Here is a 23,946-nt window from a genome sequence, read left to right as displayed (position 1 = left end):
AATCAGTAATACCATAGCTCATGGTATAACACTTTTAGTACTTTTTAAGGTGTCGTAGTATTAATTAAATCAAAAGGTTACAGATATTATTTCTCTTCAAACAGGCTTTCCTCTTTTTGTGGAGTATGCTAAATTAAAAAAAGTTGAGCAAGGGAGGTAATTAATCTTCTGTTTTTATTTTGGTCTTCATTTTAGATTGAAGAGGTGTTGAGAGAGCCAGTGAACGGTGTTTCATAGACCATAATGAAGATGAGTTTCAACAAATTGGTGGCCAGATTGGTATCATTGTCTGGAAAGTCAGTGCAGGGCAATATTTAATAGCCAGCCTACTATCTACACAAATTAAATTGCTTGGTTTTCATACACTACCTTAACAACTTGGTTCCATAGTTAGCTCAGCAGGTTACTATAGGTTGATCTATACATCAGCTAGTCTGCTTGAGTTCATTCCTCAGGTAGCCCACTGGGTTAAGTCTACTTTGATCCATACGTCAGCTAGTCTGCTCGAGTTCATTCCTCAGCTAGCCCGCTGGGTTAAGTCTACTTTGATCTATACATCAGCTAGTCTGCTTGAGTTCATTCCTCAGGTAGCCCACTGGGTTAAGTCTACTTTGATCTATACATGAGCTAGTCTGCTTGAGTTCACACCTCAGGTAGCCCACTGGGTTAAGTCTACTTTGATCCATACATCAGCTAGTCTGCTTGAATTCATTCCTCAGGTAGCCAACTGGGTTAAGTCTACTTTGATCCATACATCAGCATATATCCATAAATCATGCTTTACACAATATTTCAAAAAGGGCAGATGTTATATTAAGTATATTGATGTATCTATCACATTTAGTATAAGAAGCCTGTTCTTGAGGTCAATGGTCATTTGAGGACAGACTGTGTCATTGTGAATTTATTGTTTGTCACATCACATTGCTTTTTACTGTATTACTAAAATCAAGTATATATGTTGTACACCCTCACTATACATTACATCAGATCTCAGTGAAGAATACCTCATGTTACATCATCAAAACCACAAGCACAATGCATTTTGTATTCTGGTTTAACTTTGACAATGCAATATGGAATCTATCAGGCGCTTGTTTGTTCAACATGTTCTCTTTGCTTGTGTATCTGCTTTTGTGGAGTTGTGACTTTCTGAAAGCCTTACATTATGGCAGCTAGAGTGAGACATACCCAGAGCTTTATATTTTGTGGATTTAATATTGCATCCACTGACTGGAAACTAACTGCAAACACGACTAATTGCAACAACAAAGGAAGGAATACCCGAGATGTTGACATATTTCACAAGTAGGCAGTTCAATTGCAGCAAGACCTTGATGTAATATGGCACAGTATGTGTACTGGCCTATAATAGCAACGAATCTTATGAAATATGACCAGACGTTGAGCCAGTTTTTTAAACATAATTTACTTTTAATTGAAGAATTGCTACCCAAAATGAGTTAAAAATGTGTGAACAATTCTAACAACTATTCCTTCTCTTGTAGCTGCATGTATATTGGAAGAGTGAAGTAAATAAAAGGTTCCCTTTCTTACGAGAAGTACGTGGAAAGGCTATTGTTATTGTTTCGCGGTCGCGGTACACTCTGCACAATGATGTCACACAGTGACCTGTACGTTCAAGAGCTTTACGCATCACGTTTCTGGTCTGTTAACTTTGACATCAAATTACTCTCTCTTTCAGCTAAATGGGAACCACAGTATTGTTTGTGTCCTGAAATAATTTAATATGAGCCAAACAAAGAAAATTTTGTTCCCCTCTAGCTATGCATTTTATTAGTCTGACACAGAGATCAGATTTGTGATACTGATTTAGGTCTCATATTATATCATTGTATATTATTTCCAAATTATTCTTAGCGAAAGTCTCCAAGCTCCTTCTTTATATTGACTATGACATTCATGGTAAATTACAAAATAAGAAAAGAGAAGTTCACTAAATTATCAATCCAAGAATTTTATAAACAAAAAGAATGCATCATATCAAATGTGGCAAAAACAATTTCTTAAGATAAGCTAGGCAAATAACAGAAATGGTAGGGACAAACTGACATTTATAGAAACACAAATTACTCAACTATTAAGTAAGGTTACATTCTCATTGTATTATAAAAAAAATTCTCAAGCACTGAGGCTAGCAGACAAATTACCATGTATTTTGTAACATGTGACCTACCACATAGATCCTGTATGACATCAAGTTAATCTGACATTAGTTACACTACCAAACTACCATGTATTCTGTATCACGTGACAACGCTACCATACTACATGTATTGTGCACCTACATTGTGTGTGACTCAGGTTAACCTCAAGTTGGTTTTACTACTAAATTACCACAGTCAACATCATGTGACATGATTTCAAGAGTAACTGGAGTAAAACTCTCCAATGCAAAGATAAGGAACTATTATTTTATATTAAATAATCAAAGATTTCACATTCTATTCGTGTTTCTTTAATTTGTTGTTCTACTATGTTGTATTTTTGTACTCATTTTCTTTTGTTCTACAATGCTGTATGTACTCATTTTGTTATCTTGTAAAGCGCATTGAGACCGTCGCTATAATGCCTTATATAAATAAGTATTATTATTGCTACTTTCCACTTCTAACATTAAGATACAGGTAATATTAACTATGAGCAATAGATTACAGATTTTATCAGGCCCAAAATGTTTTCAGACAACTAGCAATGGTGAGCATTACTATTGTTATACTTTACAGAGAGGTGCTTGCAGAGAGATGGTGTTTCTATGCTTGGTATGAATGTGCAGTCAGTAAAGGTACTGCTTAACTGAGGCTTGACCAGCCCTTAGTAAACTGTTGAGTATGATATATAGAGAGAGAGTATTTACCAAGCCTGGGTGCTTCTAAGCATGAAAGACATAGTATAAATACATTAAACATATCCAAATGTGATCAAGGTTTTGCTTTTAAAAGGTGATATGAGGAATGAATAAATGAAAATCAAAAGTCTGATTTGGTTGAGATTGTTTGGTTTTGTTTCATAATTTTTGTGAGTAGTCCTTGTCCAGTGGTTGAGGCCAAGGTTGCTATTATACTTTCATGGCCAGCCTTAGACGCCACATCAAATGCTGTTTCTCCACGATTGTTTTTTAACTTAGCATTTGCACCTTGGTTCAACAATTCTTCAACCCCTTGTTTACCATCATATCCCAAAAGCACAGCCTCATGTAGAGCAGTGTTTCCTTTCCTACAAAAAAAAGTGGATAAAAGCAAATTAGCAACAAAAATGTTGTTGAGAATATTTTCTGTTGTCCTGAAAGCCTTGGTATTACACAGAATGTATCAATACAATTAACAATTTAAGGATATTACAAAGTACTTACTGGCCGACTTTGGAATTGACATTAGCCCCTCCCTGCACTAATGGAGCAATACAGTCAAAGTGCTTATTAACAACAGCAATGGTGAGGGCTGGGATTCCATCTGCATTCTCACAGTCAGCGCTGGCTCCCTAAATGAGAAAAGATTTGACATTAATAGTCCAGACTGGCAAACATATAGCATCATCTTAGTTTCAGCTTGTCAGACTTTACTGATTGGGACTAGAGATCTTGGAATGCTAATAGCATTATCTTAGTTTCAGCTTGTCAGACTTTACTGATTAGGACTAGAAATCTTGGAATGCTAATAGCATTATCTTAGTTTCAGCTTGTCAGACTTTACTGATTGGGACTAGAGATCTTGGAATGCTAATAGCACAACCTTAGTTTCAGCTTGTCAGACTTTACTGATTGGGACTAGAGATCTTGGAATGCTAATAGCATTACCTTAGTTTCAGCTTGTCAGACTTTACTGATTGGGACTAGAGATCTTGGAATGCTAATAGCATTATCTTAGTTTCAGCTTGTCAGACTTTACTGATTGGGACTAGAGATCTTGGAATGCTAATAGCATTATCTTAGTTTCAGCTTGTCAGACTTTACTGATTGGGACTAGAGATCTTGGAATGCTAATAGCACAACCTTAGTTTCAGCTTGTCAGACTTTACTGATTGGGACTAGAGATCTTGGAATGCTAATAGCATTACCTTAGTTTCAGCTTGTCAGACTTTACTGATTGGGACTAGAGATCTTGGAATGCTAATAGCATTATCTTAGTTTCAGCTTGTCAGACTTTACTGATTGGGGCTAGAGATCTTGGAATGCTAATAGCAGTATCTTAGTTTCAGCTTGTCAGACTTTACTGATTGGGACTAGAGATCTTGGAATGCTAATAGCATTACCTTAGTTTCAGCTTGTCAGACTTTACTGATTGGGACTAGAGATCTTGGAATGCTAATAGCATTATCTTAGTTTCAGCTTGTCAGACTTTACTGATTGGGACTAGAGATCTTGGAATGCTAATAGCACAACCTTAGTTTCAGCTTGTCAGACTTTACTGATTGGGACTAGAGATCTTGGAATGCTAATAGCACAACCTTAGTTTCAGCTTGTCAGACTTTACTGATTGGGACTAGAGATCTTGGAATGCTAATAGCACAACCTTAGTTTCAGCTTGTCAGACTTTACTGATTGGGACTAGAGATCTTGGAATGCTAATAGCACAACCTTAGTTTCAGCTTGTCAGACTTTACTGATTGGGACTAGAGATCTTGGAATGCTAATAGCACAACCTTAGTTTCAGCTTGTCAGACTTTACTGATTGGGACTAGAGATCTTGGAATGCTAATAGCACAACCTTAGTTTCAGCTTGTCAGACTTTACTGATTGGGACTAGAGATCTTGGAATGCTAATAGCATTATCTTAGTTTCAGCTTGTCAGACTTTACTGATTGGGGCTAGAGATCTTGGAATGCTAATAGCAGTATCTTAGTTTCAGCTTGTCAGACTTTACTGATTGGGACTAGAGATCTTGGAATGCTAATAGCATTACCTTAGTTTCAGCTTGTCAGACTTTACTGATTGGGACTAGAGATCTTGGAATGCTAATAGCATTATCTTAGTTTCAGCTTGTCAGACTTTACTGATTGGGACTAGAGATCTTGGAATGCTAATAGCACAACCTTAGTTTCAGCTTGTCAGACTTTACTGATTGGGACTAGAGATCTTGGAATGCTAATAGCACAACCTTAGTTTCAGCTTGTCAGACTTTACTGATTGGGACTAGAGATCTTGGAATGCTAATAGCACAACCTTAGTTTCAGCTTGTCAGACTTTACTGATTGGGACTAGAGATCTTGGAATGCTAATAGCACAACCTTAGTTTCAGCTTGTCAGACTTTACTGATTGGGACTAGAGATCTTGGAATGCTAATAGCATTACCTTAGTTTCAGCTTGTCAGACTTTACTGATTGGGACTAGAGATCTTGGAATGCTAATAGCATTACCTTAGTTTCAGCTTGTCAGACTTTACTGATTGGGACTAGAGATCTTGGAATGCTAATAGCATTATCTTAGTTTCAGCTTGTCAGACTTTACTGATTGGGACTAGAGATCTTGGAATGCTAATAGCACAACCTTAGTTTCAGCTTGTCAGACTTTACTGATTGGGACTAGAGATCTTGGAATGCTAATAGCATTACCTCACTCGTGTACACCTTTAATCATATACAATTTTCACCTTGGATAAAAAGATGTAAACAACACAACAAAACTTGTGATTTACCAAGGTGATTTTCCCTGACTTATAGCTGATAGGCATGCACATTTTATAATTAGGTTGAGGGAGGAAGGTACACAAACATTTAAGCCACCTAGACAGAATAATCCAAAATACCAACTGCTCACCTCTTCCATTAGTCTTGTTATTTCATCTGGGTCTCCTTGACCTTTTGCCCCAATTTCACGTATTAAGTCTTTTTCAGCAGGCTGAGAAGAGAAACAATGACCATATAATCATTACTTCATATTCCAAATGTAGGACTAGCTTTCAACTTCAGTATTAATACATCTAGATCATCAAGGAACTTACCAAGAGCTTGTCATTCATAACAGTTTTCTTCTTTATCTTTTTCTTGGTTTCCTTCTTGGTTGGTTTGTCTCCTCTCCCTAAAGAATCTAGTTACCAAAAAAAAAAAAAAAAAAAAATTGATAAGCAAGTTTCTCGGTTACTTCCACTTAATAATAATAAATGAGACTTATATAGCGCCAAATCAGTAAACAAAAGTTACTGCTCAAAGCGCTTTACAAAGAAAGTAAATTAATTTACAAAAGAACAAGTGAAAAAATGGGTCTTAAGTAGACTTTTGAAAGTAGAAAGTTTAAAAAAAGTTTATAGAAACTTTTACACAAAATCAACACTGTCTGTACAAAACATAACCATTTTATGTTGCAATGAAATAAAGTTAACAATGAGTACATGAAAAGGGTGTAATCATTCAAAAATTTCCTAGTTCCACCACTTGAAGTCTTACTGGATGCAGTCCTACCATCCAGAATCATAATATTGCAAATTTGGCCTGCAATATAAGTGAGGAATGATCTATGAGCAAAGGGGGAGTGGCTGTTTGCTCAATATTTATCTTCATATGAGGTGGTATTTTTACATCAAATTCAACAGTTTGAGTTTTACGAATCCCAAGCGGTAGGAAGCCAAAAGTTCCTTTGACAATATATCCATATGATTTTCATGGATGAACGCCGGCAAATGTCAAGCCTTCTCTTTTGAAACAGTATCAGAGAATTATGAGGCAGGTGTGTACCAGCTTGTTGCACCAGTTCCTGATCCCAGAATCGCCAGGTAACTTCACCATCTGATGTACGAGACTGTACCTTAGCATCTGACCACTTTTCAAATACTGATGGAGGTGAAGGCACCCCATCTACCATCACCGAGTGCAGTTAACTGATGAAGGTGAAGGCACCCCATCTACCATCACCGAGTGCAGTTAACTGATGGCGGTGAAGGCACCCCATCTACCATCACCGAGTGCAGTTAACTGATGGCGGTGAAGGCACCCCATCTACCATCACCGAGTGCAGTTATGGTGAGCTGAGTTGTTTCTAAAGCCCATTTTCCAACCCTCAAACCAGAAACAAATCCACAGATGAATCAACTCAACAACACTACAAAGCAGCAATCTTGTCAAGAGAATCTGGTTCCTTGAGCAGCTTAGGGGCGGACACTCTAACCTGGCGCAATACCATGCCTTCACCATCTGTGAGAAGTTCTATGGTAACTCACCAGTTTTGATGTCTTCCAGTATTGTGAGTTAAAGTCCTAATTTTTACAACATTCATCATATCGAAATCTTACCAACACTGTCAGTACTACCACCATGTTTGAGACTGCGTCCCTCTGTGAGGTCACTGAGAAGAGCCTGTTGGGTAACACCGAGTGGTTTGCCTATCAAGGCATCTTTGTTTCCTTTCAAAGTAAAACAAACTGCTAGACTTAACTCATATCCATCCTCATGGACCGAAGCAGTCACAAGCTGCAAAACAAACATGTTAAAAGATTCTGCACTTAAAAAATGCTTCAACTTTTTAATAGTTATAGCAGAGTGCCAATATTAACTTGGGAGTTGACCGACTACTGATAAACATGATAGATGGTTGACTACTGATTAACTTAAGAACTGACTAATAACAGATTCACATAAGAGCTGACTGATTACTGATTAATGTAAGAGCCAACCGACCTACTGATTAATGTAAGAGCCAACCAACCTACTGATTAAAGTAAGAGCTGGCTGTTTACTGATTAATGTAAGAGCCAACCGACCTACTGATTAATGTAAGAGCCAACCAACCTACTGATTAAAGTAAGAGCAGGCTGTTTACTGATTAATGTAAGAGCCAACCGACCTACTGATTAAAGTAAGAGCTGGCTGTTTACTGATTATTGTAAGAGCTGGTTGACAACTGGTTAATGTAAGAGCTGAATGATTACTGATTAATGTAAGAGCCGATCTACTACTGATTAAAGTAAGAGCTGACTGATTACTGTTTAATCTAAGATCTGGCTGCCTACCGGTTAACATAAAAGCTGAATGATTGCTGATTAATGTAAGAGCCAACTGACCTAATGATTAATGTAAAGCTTACTGACAACTGGTCAATGTAAGAGCTGAATGATTACTGATTAATGTAAGAGCTGGTTCACTACTGGTTAATGTAAGAGCTGAATGATAACTGATTAATGTTGCTGATCGACTACTGATTAAAATAAGAGCTTACTTACTTCTGATATATGTAAGAGCTGACTGACAACAGATTAAGAGTTGATTGACTAAGTACTGATTAATGTAACAGTTGACTGACTACTGATTAACCTGACAGCTGACTGACAATGGATTAAAATAAGAGATGGCAGACTTACTATTTGAAATCATGAAAGTAAGTCTACCTATTGTATGCTACCTAGTACACCAGAGAACAGTCATTAATACAGCTTCCCTTACCTTTCCCATCCTTGGTTCTGCAATCATGTTTCTAAACTCTTGGTTGTTTTGAGCATGTGCTTTCAGATGACCACAAATATGATCCATTTGTTGCCTCCAGTAACCTATGATATATAGGTACAAACATGAAAAAACTTGGATACACACATCACGCAAGAAAAAAAATTATATACAGTTGCAAACAATAAATCAATGTTGTGTGTAAATGCAATGATTGGCATGGAGGCATTTGTACATTTGATTGTGTTTGAATACAATTTTACACTAATCTCCCATAATGATACGGTATTAATAATCTCTAATGTTACTTACCTTTTCCAGGACTGACAGCCGTTAAGACAGGTTTTCTATCGCTCATAGCCTCTGTCTTTAGCCTTTGTTCTTCCTGTTCCTTCTCCTTTTTTGTCAATGATTTATTGGATGGGTAGAAGAGACCAACTGTTTGAGTGCTGACAGCAGTCATAGAGGGAGCTGGTTTAGGCATGGACATCGGAACCCAAGCACTCTCAGCACCCTTAGAGACAACCTAAGGTAGATAGTTATACCATTAAGGATGGTTACAAGATCAGGGCGCTAATTTAGGCATGGACATCGAAACCCAAGCACTCTCAGCACCCTTAGAGACAACCTAAGGTAGATAGTTATACCATTAAGGATGGTTATAAGATCAGGGCGCTGGTTTAGGCATGGACATCGGAACCCAAGCACTCTCAGCACCCTTAGAGACAACCTAAGGTAGATAGTAATACCATTAAGGATGGTTATAAGATCAGGGCGCTGGTTTAGGCATGGACATCGGAACCCAAGCACTCTCAGCACCCTTAGAGACAACCTAAGGTAGATAGTAATACCATTAAGGATGGTTATAAGATCAGGGCGCTGGTTTAGGCATGGACATCGGAACCCAAGCACTCTCAGCACTCTTAGAGACAACCTAAGGTAGATAGTAATACCATTATAAAGGATGGTTATAAGATCAGGGCGCTGGTTTAGGCATGGACATCGAAACCCAAGCACTCTCAGCACCCTTAGAGACAACCTAAGGTAGATAGTAATACCATTAAGGATGGTTATAAGATCAGGGCGCTGGTTTAGGCATGGACATCGGAACCCAAGCACTCTCAGCACCCTTAGAGACAACCTAAGGTAGATAGTAATACCATTAAGGGTTTTTATAAGATCAGGGCGCTGGTTTAGGCATGGACATCGGAACCCAAGCACTCTCAGCACCCTTAGAGACAACCTAAGGTAGATAGTAATACCATTAAGGATGGTTATAAGATCAGGGCGCTGGTTTAGGCATGGACATCGGAACCCAAGCACTCTCAGCACCCTTAGAGACAACCTAAGGTAGATAGTAATACCATTAAGGGTGGTTATAAGACCAGGGCGCTGGTTTAGGCATGGACATCGGAACCCAAGCACTCTCAGCACCCTTAGAGACAACCTAAGGTAGATAGTTATACCATTAAGGGTGGTTACAACATCTGCTTTATTATCAATATTAGTAGCAAAAAAGGCTGAAAACTTTCTCTAGAAGTGTCTCATGCTTAAAGTAAAGCAAACTTTCAAATAAGTTCACATCAACAGCAGACAAATGTAGCTAAGTTTAGGGAAGCCTCGCAAATCTAACCGCCATGTCCGGGCCGGTGGATTTTTCCGCGGCTATAATGAGCACAGCCACAAGCAGATAATGAGTCACACTTGAGTGCACACTCTCTCCAACCCACCCTCCACGCTATACAGTTACATTCACAGCCGCGGTCAAGTTTTTACTAAGCCGATTTGAACACAATAGTGAGTTGAAGAAAACATCATAGCTAAGTCTCAAGGTATTCAAACGTTTCAAAAAGATAGTATGTTTATACGCCGTATTTCATCCTACTGCAGAAACAAAACTTCTGTGAAAAATAAGTAAGGAAATGTGAATTTACACTGCAGGAATCTAAAATGCTATCTTTCTTATTTTCCCAGTCGGCCAAGTAGGAACAAAAAGTTTCGTTGCCTTTTTGCAAGGACATTAAGTTTCCTGAATTTTTAAGATTTAAAAATCTAAAAATCTAAAAAACTGAAATCACAATCTCACTTCTTGTACACGTGCACATAAGCGTGAACCAGAGCCTAACATACGGGATGACTTTAGAATAATCCTACTAAGTTGTATAGAACAGGACCTAAACTACCTAGCTAGGTGGAAAAAAAATCGGTTGACTGTAGGGAATTTTTCGCACTCCAGCGAAGCTGTACTTTTTTTTTAGCCAGCTAGATCGTAGACATGAGGATTGAACAAATGACGATAATTTCTTGTGAAAGAAATTTGAAATAAATGTGGAAAAATGCGATTATCCTTTCTCCGTTTTAAGTGTAAATGTTATTCTAGCATTCCATGGTTAAGAAAGTTGAAAGAAATAAAGTTTATCAACTTCATTTACTGACTTTTGAACTTCGTAAAAAGAAACCGTCCTTTACTACTCTAAAAATCAGTACAGAAATTAGCAATTGTGTACGAACAGTAAGTTGGTACACCTTTCAAATTTTACGAAAGATCGAGCAAAATACTTTCGAAAAATTCACGCGAAACTGGCATATCGTGCTAAATGCAACTAATGTCATGTAGACAAGGCTCTAGTACACCCATTTATGAATAAACCATACGACCACATCTGGCGGGGGGAAAAGAAAGTATTTTCTAGAATTTCCATACAAATAAAAGGAAAAATAATATCCTACCATAGTTAAGTGTATAGTAAATAGCCTTACCACTTCGCCGGTTACGGATCTCACGTAACAACAAAAACACAACTAATTGTTTTTTGCGAAGTTGACGTTTTCTACAAGGACATGGAAACAATATTTAGCATTCAGTTAATCATGCCAAGTGGCCTAAAACATGGGATTAAAAGGTTTACTTTCATAAAGATAGCCATACTGTAGCTATTGGGGCCTTGATATCGTGATATGTCTGTATGGTATAGACTCGTGTATCATGGGGAATAGAATGTTTTGTTCATGCAGAGGAGTCGGTTGGCTTGAGGTGTGTTTTACTTACCTTAATGTTACGGGGATATATACTTTTCTTGAACGTCTAAGATAATATTTCGCATAACTTTACCGATCCTTTACTGACTTACCTAATTAATTCTAGAGTGGAGCCAAAATAGTTTACTCCATGAAATTTTTTTTGGAAACGTGCCAAAAATGTTAACAAACAAGTGTTAGACAGGTGTTCGCAGCCCATGTACAGTATGCCTACGATGATATTTAAGTAGGGGTAAACACTGCAGTTGTAAACTGATGTACGTATAGTAAAATTTTCACCGAATAGTCACTTATATCTCTAACCACATGGCAGCCTAACACACTAAGTCAATGGGAAAATCAAGTCTAAACCATCTGTTTATTCGTTGAATTTGTGTCGCAGTTAGCTTCAGAGATCAACGTTACGGTCGATGTTCTCTCTTTAACATACATATGTGGCATAGCTTAACCATTGTTTTGTTTAAATTCTGGTTTGTCAATATGGGTTTTCTGAAGTTCTTGGGGGGCATATATTTAATGCAATGGCTGATTCAGTTTTTAATTCATAGTTACGTACCACTCGTTGAACAAGGCTCATAATGTATAGGCCCAGGTAAAGGCTGCTTTTATCGAACTTTTGAGTAGCAGAGTTTCACAATTGTTCATAAGAGACCCAAGAAATTTTATTTGTGAGGTTTGATAACGTGGAAGATTTGCAAGAATTATATAAAGTACTGAATCTCGGACATTTGGTAGTGGCGGATTTTAGTGTATAAGTCACTTTGCAACATAAACTACTGCTCTATTGACTGTCAAAACCGCAAAAGTTAATCCGGTCACTTGGCCAAGTTTGCTCATTGTTTGTGAAGAATAACCAGCCTTATGTTGTCAGGACGCTGTGCTCATTACTCCGGCTGGCAACCAGCGTGTGTGCATTCAACCATGGGACCAATATGCACATGCATAATGAGCAAGGGGTGCGAGATTTCCGCCGGCCCGGAACCGGCGGTTAGATTTGCGAGGCTTCCCTTAGCAGGATTTGAATATATAGTTCATACCTTAAACAATTTATACTGCTGTACTATTTCAAAAACAATCTTATAAACATACTTCCTCAGGTATATGTTCACAATGTGGAGATTCATATAAAGTACATTGTACCACACACACTGTCATGTAATTTCAAGTATCATTAAACAGGCCTCAGATTCATATAAAGTACATTATACCACACACACTGTCATGTGATTTCATGTATCATGAAACAGACTTGAGATTCATATAAAGTACATTGTACCACACATACTGTCATGTGATTTCATGTATCATGGAACAGACCTGACATTCATATAAAGTACATTGTACCACACACACTGTCATGTGATTTCATGTATCATGGAACAGACCTGACATTCATATAAAGTATATTGTGCCACACACACTGTCATGTGATTTCATGTATCATCGAACAGGCCTCAGATTCATATAAAGTACATTGTACCACACACACTGTCATGTGATTTCATGTATCATCGAACAGGCCTCAGATTCATATAAAGTACATTGTACCACACACACTGTCATGTGATTTCATGTATCATGAAACAGACCTGACATTCATATAAAGTACAGTATATTATACCACACACACTGTCATGTTATTTCATGTATCATAAAACAGACCTGGCATTCCTATAAAGTATATTGTACCACACACACTGTCATGTGATTTCATGGAACACACACTGACATTCCTATAAAGTATATTGTACCACACACACTGTCATATTATTTCATGATCATGGAACAGACCTGATATTCATATAAAGTATATTATACCACACACACTGTCATGTGATTTCATGCATCATGGAACTGACCTGCCATTCCTATAAAGTATATTGTACCACACACACTGTTTTGTGATTTCATGCATCATGGAACTGACCTGCCATTCCTATAAAGTATATTGTACCACACACTGTTATGTGATTTCACGTATCATAAAACAGACCTGACATTCATATAAAGTATATTGTACCACACACACTGTCATGTGATTTCATGTATCATGGAACAGACCTGACATTCCTATAAAGTATATTGTACCACACACACTGTTTTGTGATTTCATGCATCATGGAACTGACCTGCCATTCCTATAAAGTATATTGTACCACACACTGTTATGTGATTTCACGTATCATAAAACAGACCTGACATTCATATAAAGTATATTGTACCACACACACTGTCATGTGATTTCATGTATCATGGAACAGACCTGACATTCCTATAAAGTATATTGTACCACACACACTGTTTTGTGATTTCATGATCATGGAACAGACCTGAAATTCATATAAAGTATATTATACCACACACACTGTCATGTGATTTCATGCATCATGGAACTGACCTGACATTCATATAAAGTATATTATACCACACACACTGTTTTGTAATTTCATGCATCATGGAACTGACCTGCCATTCCTATAAAGTATATTGTACCACACACTGTTATGTGATTTCACGTATCATAAAACAGACCTGACATTCATATAAAGTATATTGTACCACACAAACTGTTATTTGATTTCATGCATCATGGAACAGACCTGACATTCCTATAAAGTATATTGTACCACACACACTGTTTTGTGATTTCATGCATCAAGGAACTGACCTGAGTGGTGGCTCTCCCTCCAACAGTTACACTATTATTTCTGATATCTTGGCGTACAGGGGGCTCAATCATCACACCACAGCTGTGGCAGTAGGTTGAGTAAGCCTGATTTGCAGCCATACACCGGGTGCATTTTAGAACACTTGTAACAGGAGCTGGCTGCAAAAAATTCCAATAATAACAAGAAATTCATATCTCAAATGTCAGGAAAATGTAGATTTAGCTTAAATTAGACTGAAAATCAATCTTCTCATTTCAAGTAATTAGTCTGCCAAAGCAGGTTGTAGGATACAGCTACAGTGATTTCAATTGAGAAGTAACTAAAACACAATCCTATAAAGTACTAAATTCCTCTTTCAATATAGACATGTATCATAGCAGTCCTCATTCTTTATTTGAAAGCTATAACCAAATATGTGAAAGTTTTGTTAATACCAGACTTGTGATACACGAAACAGCATGTGTATGAGTAAATGTATAATCAATCTTGTTTGGGTACGAGTACAAGGCTCTAAGCATAAGTCTGAGTACTTTAATAGTCCTAATCTAGTATCTATACCTAATTTCCTATATACCCTGAGTACCAGTAGAAGTACAATCCAGAAGCACGAGTACCATTGAAGGTTGCTATGATATTATCATATTTTTGTCTTTGGTTTCAACTTTTCACAATATGCCAACTGATCAGTATCCTTTTCTAGAGGTATAAACTAGATGTATAAACTAGAGGTTGTTGATATTGACAATGGCACTCCTACCTTGGCACCACACCAATCACAGTAGCGGGCATCAGTATTATTTACACGGCCACATTTATTACAACAAAGGAGACGACCACCTCTAGTGGGTTGTGGAGCTGCTGAATTAGGACTGAAGGTTGGCTAAAATACAAGAAAAGTGTAAGAAGAAACTGTTTGTTATAACATAACATCAAAAAGGCCTCGTATGTCCAGTCTTGAAATTATCATTATTCGTTTAGGCAAAAATTTAAACACTAGTATGACTGTGCAAACTTATATTTGGATTGCAATCAACAAAATAATAGGTTTGGTATTTTGAATAGCAAATGATGACAAAGACCAACTTTTCATTACTGTTTGTGCAATTGTCTCTTGTTTACTGTAGGTCATTTCCTATGGCTTACATACAGTATTGATTTACAGTAGGTGACTTAATACAACAGCCATGGACTGCATATGTGGTTTATCTGCAAATAGAACTTATATTTAGCATAGAGTAGAACCAATGTATATTATAGATACATTGATGGGTAATTGTCAAAAATCTAACAACCAGTTATATACAACAGTTTCAAGGTTTTCTTTGTTCTTAATCGTAGTCATACTTCAACTAATATTTGGTTAGTGTGGTTATCATCTTCTCACCTTTAGAGTCTTGCTGATTCCAGATAATTTACGTTCACATGTTACGCAATATTCCAGGTTTGGAGGATTGCCTGTCCCACATTCTCCACAGACTAACTTTTCCTATCAGAACAAAGAATTGTATTTTAATGATTAACTGCAACACCTTGCATCCACTGTAAGAAAGAAACACAACCTATGCCATGTAATCATGACAATGTGAAGTATTTTTACAAATTTTAATCACCAATTTCTAATTTTCTAATGGGAGAGATGCCCTGTAGACCAGGGGAATTTTGGAGTTTCACTCCCTTCCACTGCACTTCCCCATTGCCTCCATCCAGCACATAATAGCAAACAATAGCAAAAATGTGGCAACAAAGACTGGAACACTTTCAACATTTCTCTGTGTTTTGTCAAGAAATGGATACAGACCAGAGGGGCATTACCCGGTACCGTATCAAAGGATTCTACTCTGGAGTCAGGACTATCTGCATACACCTCTGGAGAAGATTTGATCAAACACAGCTTTTACTCACCCACCCTCTATATAAAACTGTTCAGAGCATTGCTAAGACACTTACATCAAAGACAGCTACCTACTGCAACTCATTTCTATTGATATAAGCAAAGCTCTTACCTTCAATTTAATCGAAGCCTGTGGAACCAGCTGAGGAGGTATATCTGATTCACAGACCAAACACTTGTCAACATTGAGAGGCACCATGGCATTACAGCTAACACACATACCCAGCTGGAAGGAGATCATAAAATATAAACATTGGAAGCACCATGGCATTGCTACTTACATACATACCCAGCTGGAAGGAGATAATAAAATATAAACATTGGAGGCACCATGGCATTGCTACTTACATACATACCCAGCTGGAAGGAGATAATAAAATATAAACATTGGAGGCACCATGGCATTGCTACTTACATACATACCCAGCTGGAAGGAGATAATAAAATATAAACATTGGAGGCACCATGGCATTGCTACTTACATACATACCCTGCTGGAAGGAGATAATAAAATATAAATATTGGAGGCACCATACCATTGCTACTTACATACATACCCAGCTGGAAGGAGATAATAAAATATAAACATTGGAGGCACCATAGCATTGCTACTTACATACATACCCAGCTGGAAGGAGATAATAAAATATAAACATTGGAGGCACCATAGCATTGCTACTTATTTACATACCCTGCTGGAAGGAGATAATAAAATATAAACATTGGAGGCACCATAGCATTGCTACTTACATACATACCCAGCTGGAAGGAGATAATAAAATATAAACATTGGAGGCACCATAGCATTGCTACTTACTTACATATCCTGCTGGAAGGAGATAATAAAATATAAACATTGGAGGCACCATAGCATTGCTACTTACATACATAACCATCTGGAAGGAGATAATAAAATAATATATCATACTAAAAGTATAATAATACATCTATAACATTAGCTTCCAGAAGCAAACTATATTTGAAAGGTACTGTAGGGTTGAGGTAAAAGGGGAACCAACTAGTTCCTATTGAGCAAACAAAACTTACCAAACCTCTGCATGTCAATGGTAAATTTTGGAGATGTTAGTAAACTTTTGTTTTTAATTTTTTTTTCTTACTACGATTTGTTCATCAATGTATATAGTCAAAAAGGGGAGGTGGTTGTGTAGGAGGTCAGTATTTATTACCTGTGCAGGCTCTGGTGGTGGTAGTCTAGTGTTTGGTAATGGTGGAACTGGAGAGCCACAAGCAATGCAGAATCGAGCAAAAGGATCAGCAGGGCGGTCAGCAAAACAAAACACACACCTGGAGGTAGAGAAAGACCAATAAAGAGAATGGACTGTCTTGTTGACAATTGGCTTCAATACATGGATTAATTATATTAAAACATACTGAGAGAAAGACAGACACAAGAATGCAACAAACATGTTAACATAACTTTCATCTGGCTTTAAAGGCTTGCAAAATTAGTTTCCTTACTTTAAAAAGTCTGTCTGTCTCTGTAATCTATTTGTCTGTGTGAGATTCTCTGGGGTTCTTTTACTGGATTCATCAGGTTCTGGGCTGTTGACCTTCATTGCGCATTGAAAAAGATATCAGAATTTATTAAATCATCAAGAAGAAACTATCGTACCAAATGAATACTTAAAAGTAACATATATTCACAGTGATAAAAGAAATTATTTTACTGTATATGCTAAGTTTCCATTGAACTTATGAGCACATTAGGCCAATGGAGCTATTCAACTTTGAATACTTAGTGAATACAGAGTGAATATCTAGATAACCTATCATTAAAAATAACACAAACACACTGATAGACTATTCTTCTTCCTTCCAACAGAGACACTTGCTGCCTTTGTTCCTTTCCTTGTCTCCAAGAATCTGGTTCCTGTAGTTGGTCTACGATAGTTAGATCCGTGAATCACATCTTCATTTTCAGTTTCATCCAAAACTTTCTTTAAGAGTGCTGAAGTTGTCTTCATAGATGTTGACTGTGAAATGGTACCACATATGAAACGAAATGTTCTTTATTTTCTGATATCATTTTGGAACATCCACAGAAAAAGGTAAAACACTATGTTCCTTCTTTTTTTTCTTGCCCCCCCACCCTCCAACATTGCATCACCAGTACTTCCTTACTAACTAACATAATCTATGGTATGGTTTCAATCTAGCAACAAATCAATTTAACATTCGTGCTTAGAGACAGGGTAACAGAAACTACAAAACAGAGAAAAACTATGTTATTCTCCAAATCAGAACCAATATGATTAATGGAGACTTTATGGATTAGCTAAGAAGCATTCATGTAGTGTATTAGAGTGGATGAGATGTGGATCAATTGACTTTATTACTCAATTGATCAACTGACTGCACATTCTTACCCTAATGGAATAGTTAAGAAGCATTCATCTAGTGTATTAGAGTGTATGAGATATGGATCAATTGACTTTATTACTCAATTGATCAACTGACTGCACATTCTTACCCTAATGGAATAGTTAAGAAGCATTCATGTAGTGTATTAGAGTGGATGAGATATGGATCAATTGACTTTATTACTCAATTGATCAACTGACTGCACATTCTTACCCTAATGGAATAGTTAAGAAGCATTCATCTAGTGTATTAGAGTGTATGAGATATGGATCAATTGACTTTATTACTCAATTGATCAACTGACTGCACATTCTTACCCTAATGGAATAGTTAAGAAGCATTCATGTAGTGTATTAGAGTGGATGAGATATGGATCAATTGACTTTATTACTCAATTGATCAACTGACTGCACATTCTTACCCTAATGGAATAGTTAAGAAGTATTCATCTAGTGTATTAGAGTGGATGATATATGGATCAATTGACTTTATTACTCAATTGATCAACTGACTGCACATTCTTACCCTAATGGAATAGTTAAGAAGCATTCATCTAGTGTATTAGAGTGTATGAGATATAGATCAACTGACTGCACATTCTTACCCTAATGGAATAGTTAAGAAGCATTCATCTAGTGTATTAGAGTGTATGAGATATAGATCAACTGACTGCACATTCTTACCCTAATGGAATAGCTAAGAATTATTCATCTAGTGTATTAGAGTGTATGCAATATAAATCAACTGACTGCACATTCTTACCCTAATGGAATAGTTAAGAAGCATTCATCTAGTGTATTAGAGTGTATGAGATATAGATCAACTGACTGCACATTCTTACCCTAATGGAATAGTTAAGAAGCATTCATCTAGTGTATTAGAGTGTATGAGATATAGATCAACTGACTGCACATTCTTACCCTAATGGAATAGCTAAGAATTATTCATCTAGTGTATTAGAGTGTATGAGATATAGATCAACTGACTGCACATTCTTACCCTAATGGAATAGTTAAGAAGCATTCATGTAGTGTATTAGAGTGTATGAGATATAGATCAACTGACTGCACATTCTTACCCTAATGGAATAGTTAAGAAGTATTCATCTAGTGCATTAGAATGTATGCAATATAGATCAACTGACTGCACATTCTTACCCTAATGGAATAGTTAAGAAGCATTCATGTAGTGTATTAGAGTGTATGAGATATAGATCAACTGACTGCACATTCTTACCCTAATGGAATAGTTAAGAAGTATTCATCTAGTGTATTAGAGTGTATGAGATATAGATCAACTGACTGCACATTCTTACCCTAATGGAATAGTTAAGAAGTATTCATCTAGTGCATTAGAATGTATGCAATATAGATCAACTGACTGCACATTCTTACCCTAATGGAATAGTTAAGAAGTATTCATCTAGTGTATTAGAGTGTATGAGATATAGATCAACTGACTGCACATTCTTACCCTAATGGAATAGTTAAGAAGCATTCATGTAGTGTATTAGAGTGTATGAGATATAGATCAACTGACTGCACATTCTTACCCTAATGGAATAGTTAAGAAGTATTCATCTAGTGTATTAGAGTGTATGAGATATAGATCAACTGACTGCACATTCTTACCCTAATGCTTTGGTTTGACTTCCTTCCTGATCTTTGATTTTCTTCTTCACTTTCATATAAAGGATCTCCAGGAACAAAGTCAACTATGAATATCTTATTTACAATATTACTTTCCCTCCTTTTGTCTCTGGAATAATAATAAAGTGAAACTGTAGTAGAATACACAGATGGCACAAACAAAAAATATTAAAACACAAACCAAATTTAAAATGTGTGATGATTGTTTAATCATGAAGAACCTGATACATGAAGTGAGCATATTGCTATGGATGGCAGTGTGAAAAGTTATCACCATGGTGTATTACAGGACTGGTGTATTACAATTACCAACTTCATATGGGGATTCCAAACAATTTCGGTCTGTCAGTGCTCTACCGATTCCAAAGTTGGTATAAATACGAACACATTATCAACTGTACTTCAATATGTCAGCATACTGCCAGATTTTTTCAATTAATATGCCAACAAGATTTGCTCACTTAGTTACAGCAATTGCCTTGAGAGTGATTCTCCCTTCAGGTAGTCTAAACGGTCTCTTATACATCAGTGTCTTGCGCTCTCCCAAATGATGGAATGGATCAGGCTTGGTTCCATTCACTGTGTAATAGATGTTCACATTGGGAAAATCTGAAAAGATGCAGTTACAGATAAAAGGAAGTCAACACCGAGGACAAAGCTCTGCACAGTGTCAATGGATGTTTAGAAGAAAACTGATGCTATCAGTTATTCAAAAATAGTAGAGATCTAATGGCATTAGTTCAGTGACATGAAATGAAACCTTTATAACTAGATGAGAAACAAGAGATAACAAACATTATTAAACAACTCAGTTTCATTTTTCAGTTACCTTTGTTTCATTCAGTTACTTTAAATACATAGGATGGCAGTATTTCTTTATCAAATCACAGAATTGATCTCATACTAAGAATGTCTTAACAGCTTCCAACAAAGATTTGAGCTAGTTATTTAAAGTTCTTTCTAAGATTTGCAGACACTTGCAATAGCTAACATGTGTTCTTTTGGGATCAAGTATTTCTGAACTTTGACCAACTGGAACTTCTAATTTACTATATGCTATACTGTTTCGTTCATTACCTGTTTTAAGTTCTATTAGTGTGTTTGTATCAATTTCTGTTTTAGACTTCCCTGGAATTGGAGCTCGCAGTGGGATGATAGATGGCGCAATTACCTGACCTGCAGCCATAGTTCACCCAATATCTAAATAAAAATTTAGAAAAGAATAAAGTAGAAGATTTATATTGGAGGGTCAAGGATCCTTTCTCAAAAAGCTCCTGTCTCAACAATTATACTTTACAGAGTGTAGCCTTCAGCTGAAGGTACAGTAGTTAGCCTAGTTTACTATCTTGGTGGCAGAGACTGATTGGACAATTCAGTGAATCTTGATCTTGATCCATGTCCACACAAAACGCCCAAAGGGCTGTTGACGTGTGGTCCTTCTTTGCCCATATTATATGTTGTTATCCAAAAGCTGCTTGAAGGAGAGCACACTAGAATGAGATAACATTTGTCTTCTGAAATATTTGACAGAAATACTGGGTAACTTGAAACCACCAGATGACATTAAGGTAAGTGTTACATAATATGAGAATGGTTAAATGTTTTGAAACTTTGCAGCACTGCAGTGTATCAGTTTAGTTTAGTAGATAAATTAAGGGATCAGGAGGGACAATCAAGTCCCTATCAAGGACCCTATGTGAGAGAAAAGAAAACAAAGACACAAAAATATCAGACACAATTACATTGCTTGAAGTATTTATCCAAAGCATTAGTAAATCCATTCACACTACTCGCAAACTTGTACAACTTTCTCAGGCAAACTGTTCCATTCATTCACAACTCTATTAGAGAAAAGGTGATCGGAATATTAATCCTAAGTTTTTTAACTTCTGGGGTTTAAGACAATAGCCTCTGGTACAACTGCTATTAGCAAACATGAAATAGTCAGTGAAGGATAAATTTTCAAACCATACACAATCTTGAAAACCTGAATTAAGTCACCACGGAACCTCCCTAAGCTTCAGTTTGGTGTGATTCAGCAGCTGCAACCACCTACTTAGTACTGTATTTATAACAAGGAACACCCTTTATTATTGTGAACTGCATACAACTGACATTTATTAAATCTCGCAGGCATAGCTTAGGCCTATTCTTAGCATGTAACTTGGAAAATTGCAATAAGGGGTGGGCCATTAACTTCTTAAACTGCTGTAAGTCTAACATTGGGCATACAGTATATAACTAAATTATAAATTGTGTATAATTGAATAAAGTTGGCCTGACGTTTTGATAATAGCAGGATTTTCTTCAGAGCCTCTATAGAAGATCCTGTTAGGATCGAAACGTCAGGCCAACATACTTCAACACATTCTCCTACACAGGCTCTTTAGTGGATTAGCAGTTTGCTAAGTTTTGTTTTTATTTTAAATTATAAATTATAACTTATTTGCTGATGGGATTTTCGTGGAACTAGGCCATAGCACAGCTCAGCCATCTATGCGCGATCAAATGCAGAAATGGGAGAGTAAATGTATATTTTTGCTGCAAAGAAATAAATTATGTTACAAAAGAAAGTATAATTCGACCATGACAGTTATCAAATTGCCCTACCTGACAATTTTTTTTAAAATTAGTGGGCCTAATGACTGAGTTCCGTCCGGTCTAACTACAGCGCATAAGGTCGTTGTCAAGTTGTTTTGAAAAATGTAGCATTATCGATCAAACGAAAATTTTGATTGTGGGATCGGGTATGAATTTGGAATGTACAACAAACCGTCACTTGTGGTTGTTTCAATCATTCATAATGTCATTCTTGACTGTCAATCATAGCGTTTGATTTTTTAAATGTTAAATTGTTAATTAGATTCTAATAAGTTAAAACACTCACTTCCCATTTTTAAATATAATTAACATGAACCACAATATGAAAATACTAACGTCCATACATTGTGCAATACAGTAAAGCGTCCATTTAGCGATACAAATAAATAGTGACATTTCGAGAAAGCACATTACATGCAAAGTTAGTGTTCATCCATAAACAACCGGAACCGTAGCCAGGTCGAATGAACGCTTTCCAAGGGTGGGAGGTCATGTGCCGAACCAACAAAAAATGTCATACTGACATATCTCTCATCCTTTGTCCTTTTTAAATATGATCCTAGACATATTCAGTATTCTGCAAATCTAGGAGAGTCGCGTTTCAAGGTAAATGTCGACCGCATCGAAAGTAACACTTGGGGTGTCTGTCTTGGTTACTGCTGTGATTATCTCAGCTGTGCATCTCAAGAAGAAAACGGATAGTCAGGTAAGTCATGGCCTATTTCTGTTTTAATGTTTAACTATTAACTATTATACAACACAATGAAATAGAACCATGGGTGATACTTTTTTGGTAGCACTTTTTTCAATGGTAAGAGAGCAGAGAAACCTGTCTGTTCAAAACAATCTGTTGCATGAGTGCATTTTACCCATCTTAATATAATATGTTTTATAAAACAAATAATGAATGGTTTCCATTCGTGCAATAGTGTAAATATTTCATTCGTTGAAAGATTTGTTTCATTCAACTCGGCTGCGCCTCGTTGAATGGAACATTCCATCTTTCAACTCATGAAATGTTTGCACTATTGCACTCATAACCATTAATTATTTGTAAATTTTCCTTATGGTGGCAAATAGCAGGGTATAATTTTGTGTTCAAATTTGTGAAGTATTTTCGAAGACCCTGAAAAGGCATTGATTACTATATAGATCCTGTGTAGAAAACTGCCGTGTGTACTTGTAAAATGTATAGCAACATGGCCTTAAATTAATCTTTGTATAGCATTTTGCAATGCAATATACTAAATCAATTATTGTGCTAAAACTCGAGACTAGAGGGTCATGACTCATAGAAGTCCTATTCTGCTGCTGCTGCTTGAT

General features: G+C 36.7%; 2 protein-coding genes across 5 annotated transcripts in view; one reads left to right on the top strand and one right to left on the bottom strand.

Annotated features, from left to right (window-relative positions):
• LOC139972102 (kinetochore-associated protein 1-like) overlaps positions 1–2,999 on the top strand; it is a 126,980-nt gene extending 123,981 nt beyond the window's left edge. Inside the window, exon 60 of the mRNA XM_071979034.1 lies at positions 196–2,999. Coding sequence (XP_071835135.1) covers positions 196–237 — 42 coding nt within the window. The 3' untranslated portion in view covers positions 238–2,999. The remainder of the gene's footprint in view (positions 1–195) is intronic.
• LOC139972103 (double zinc ribbon and ankyrin repeat-containing protein 1-like) lies at positions 2,559–23,226 on the bottom strand. 4 transcript variants are annotated; one of them, XM_071979037.1, is made up of 18 exons: positions 22,960–23,226; positions 21,100–21,222; positions 20,484–20,631; positions 20,005–20,131; positions 17,806–17,985; positions 17,471–17,562; positions 17,179–17,296; positions 16,104–16,217; positions 15,485–15,586; positions 14,858–14,980; positions 14,100–14,258; positions 8,705–8,918; positions 8,393–8,496; positions 7,246–7,423; positions 5,962–6,047; positions 5,778–5,858; positions 3,374–3,501; positions 2,559–3,237 (listed from the first exon to the last, which is right to left on the bottom strand). In XM_071979037.1, the coding sequence occupies exons 2-18, from the start codon at positions 21,206–21,208 to the stop codon at positions 2,991–2,993; spliced, it is 2,310 nt and encodes a 769-aa protein (XP_071835138.1). In that variant the 5' UTR covers positions 21,209–21,222; positions 22,960–23,226; the 3' UTR covers positions 2,559–2,990. The 4 variants fall into 4 exon arrangements, with proteins under 4 accessions (XP_071835138.1, XP_071835137.1, XP_071835139.1 ...); XM_071979036.1 differs by having other exon boundaries at positions 22,968–23,226; XM_071979038.1 differs by having other exon boundaries at positions 23,038–23,226.
• Positions 23,227–23,946: the final 720 nt, after the last annotated feature.

Source organism: Apostichopus japonicus, chromosome 8 (genome assembly GCF_037975245.1).
Source record: "Apostichopus japonicus isolate 1M-3 chromosome 8, ASM3797524v1, whole genome shotgun sequence".
NCBI lineage: Eukaryota > Metazoa > Echinodermata > Holothuroidea > Aspidochirotida > Stichopodidae > Apostichopus > Apostichopus japonicus.
Note: the sequence above shows the minus strand (reverse complement) of the source record. Positions and strands in the feature narration are given on the sequence as shown.

Bases quoted from the DNA above. Each gene is read 5' to 3' on its own strand.
- LOC139972103 (XM_071979037.1), bottom strand. From the start codon at position 21,208: ATGGCTGCAGGTCAGGTAATTGCGCCATCTATCATCCCACTGCGAGCT. The intron at 6,048-7,245 runs GTAAGATTTCGA...TTTGGTAACTAG, and splicing joins TGGTAGTACTGACAGTGTTG to ATTCTTTAGGGAGAGGAGAC. The intron at 3,502-5,777 runs GTGAGCAGTTGG...TTTCTCATTTAG, and splicing joins TAACAAGACTAATGGAAGAG to GGAGCCAGCGCTGACTGTGA.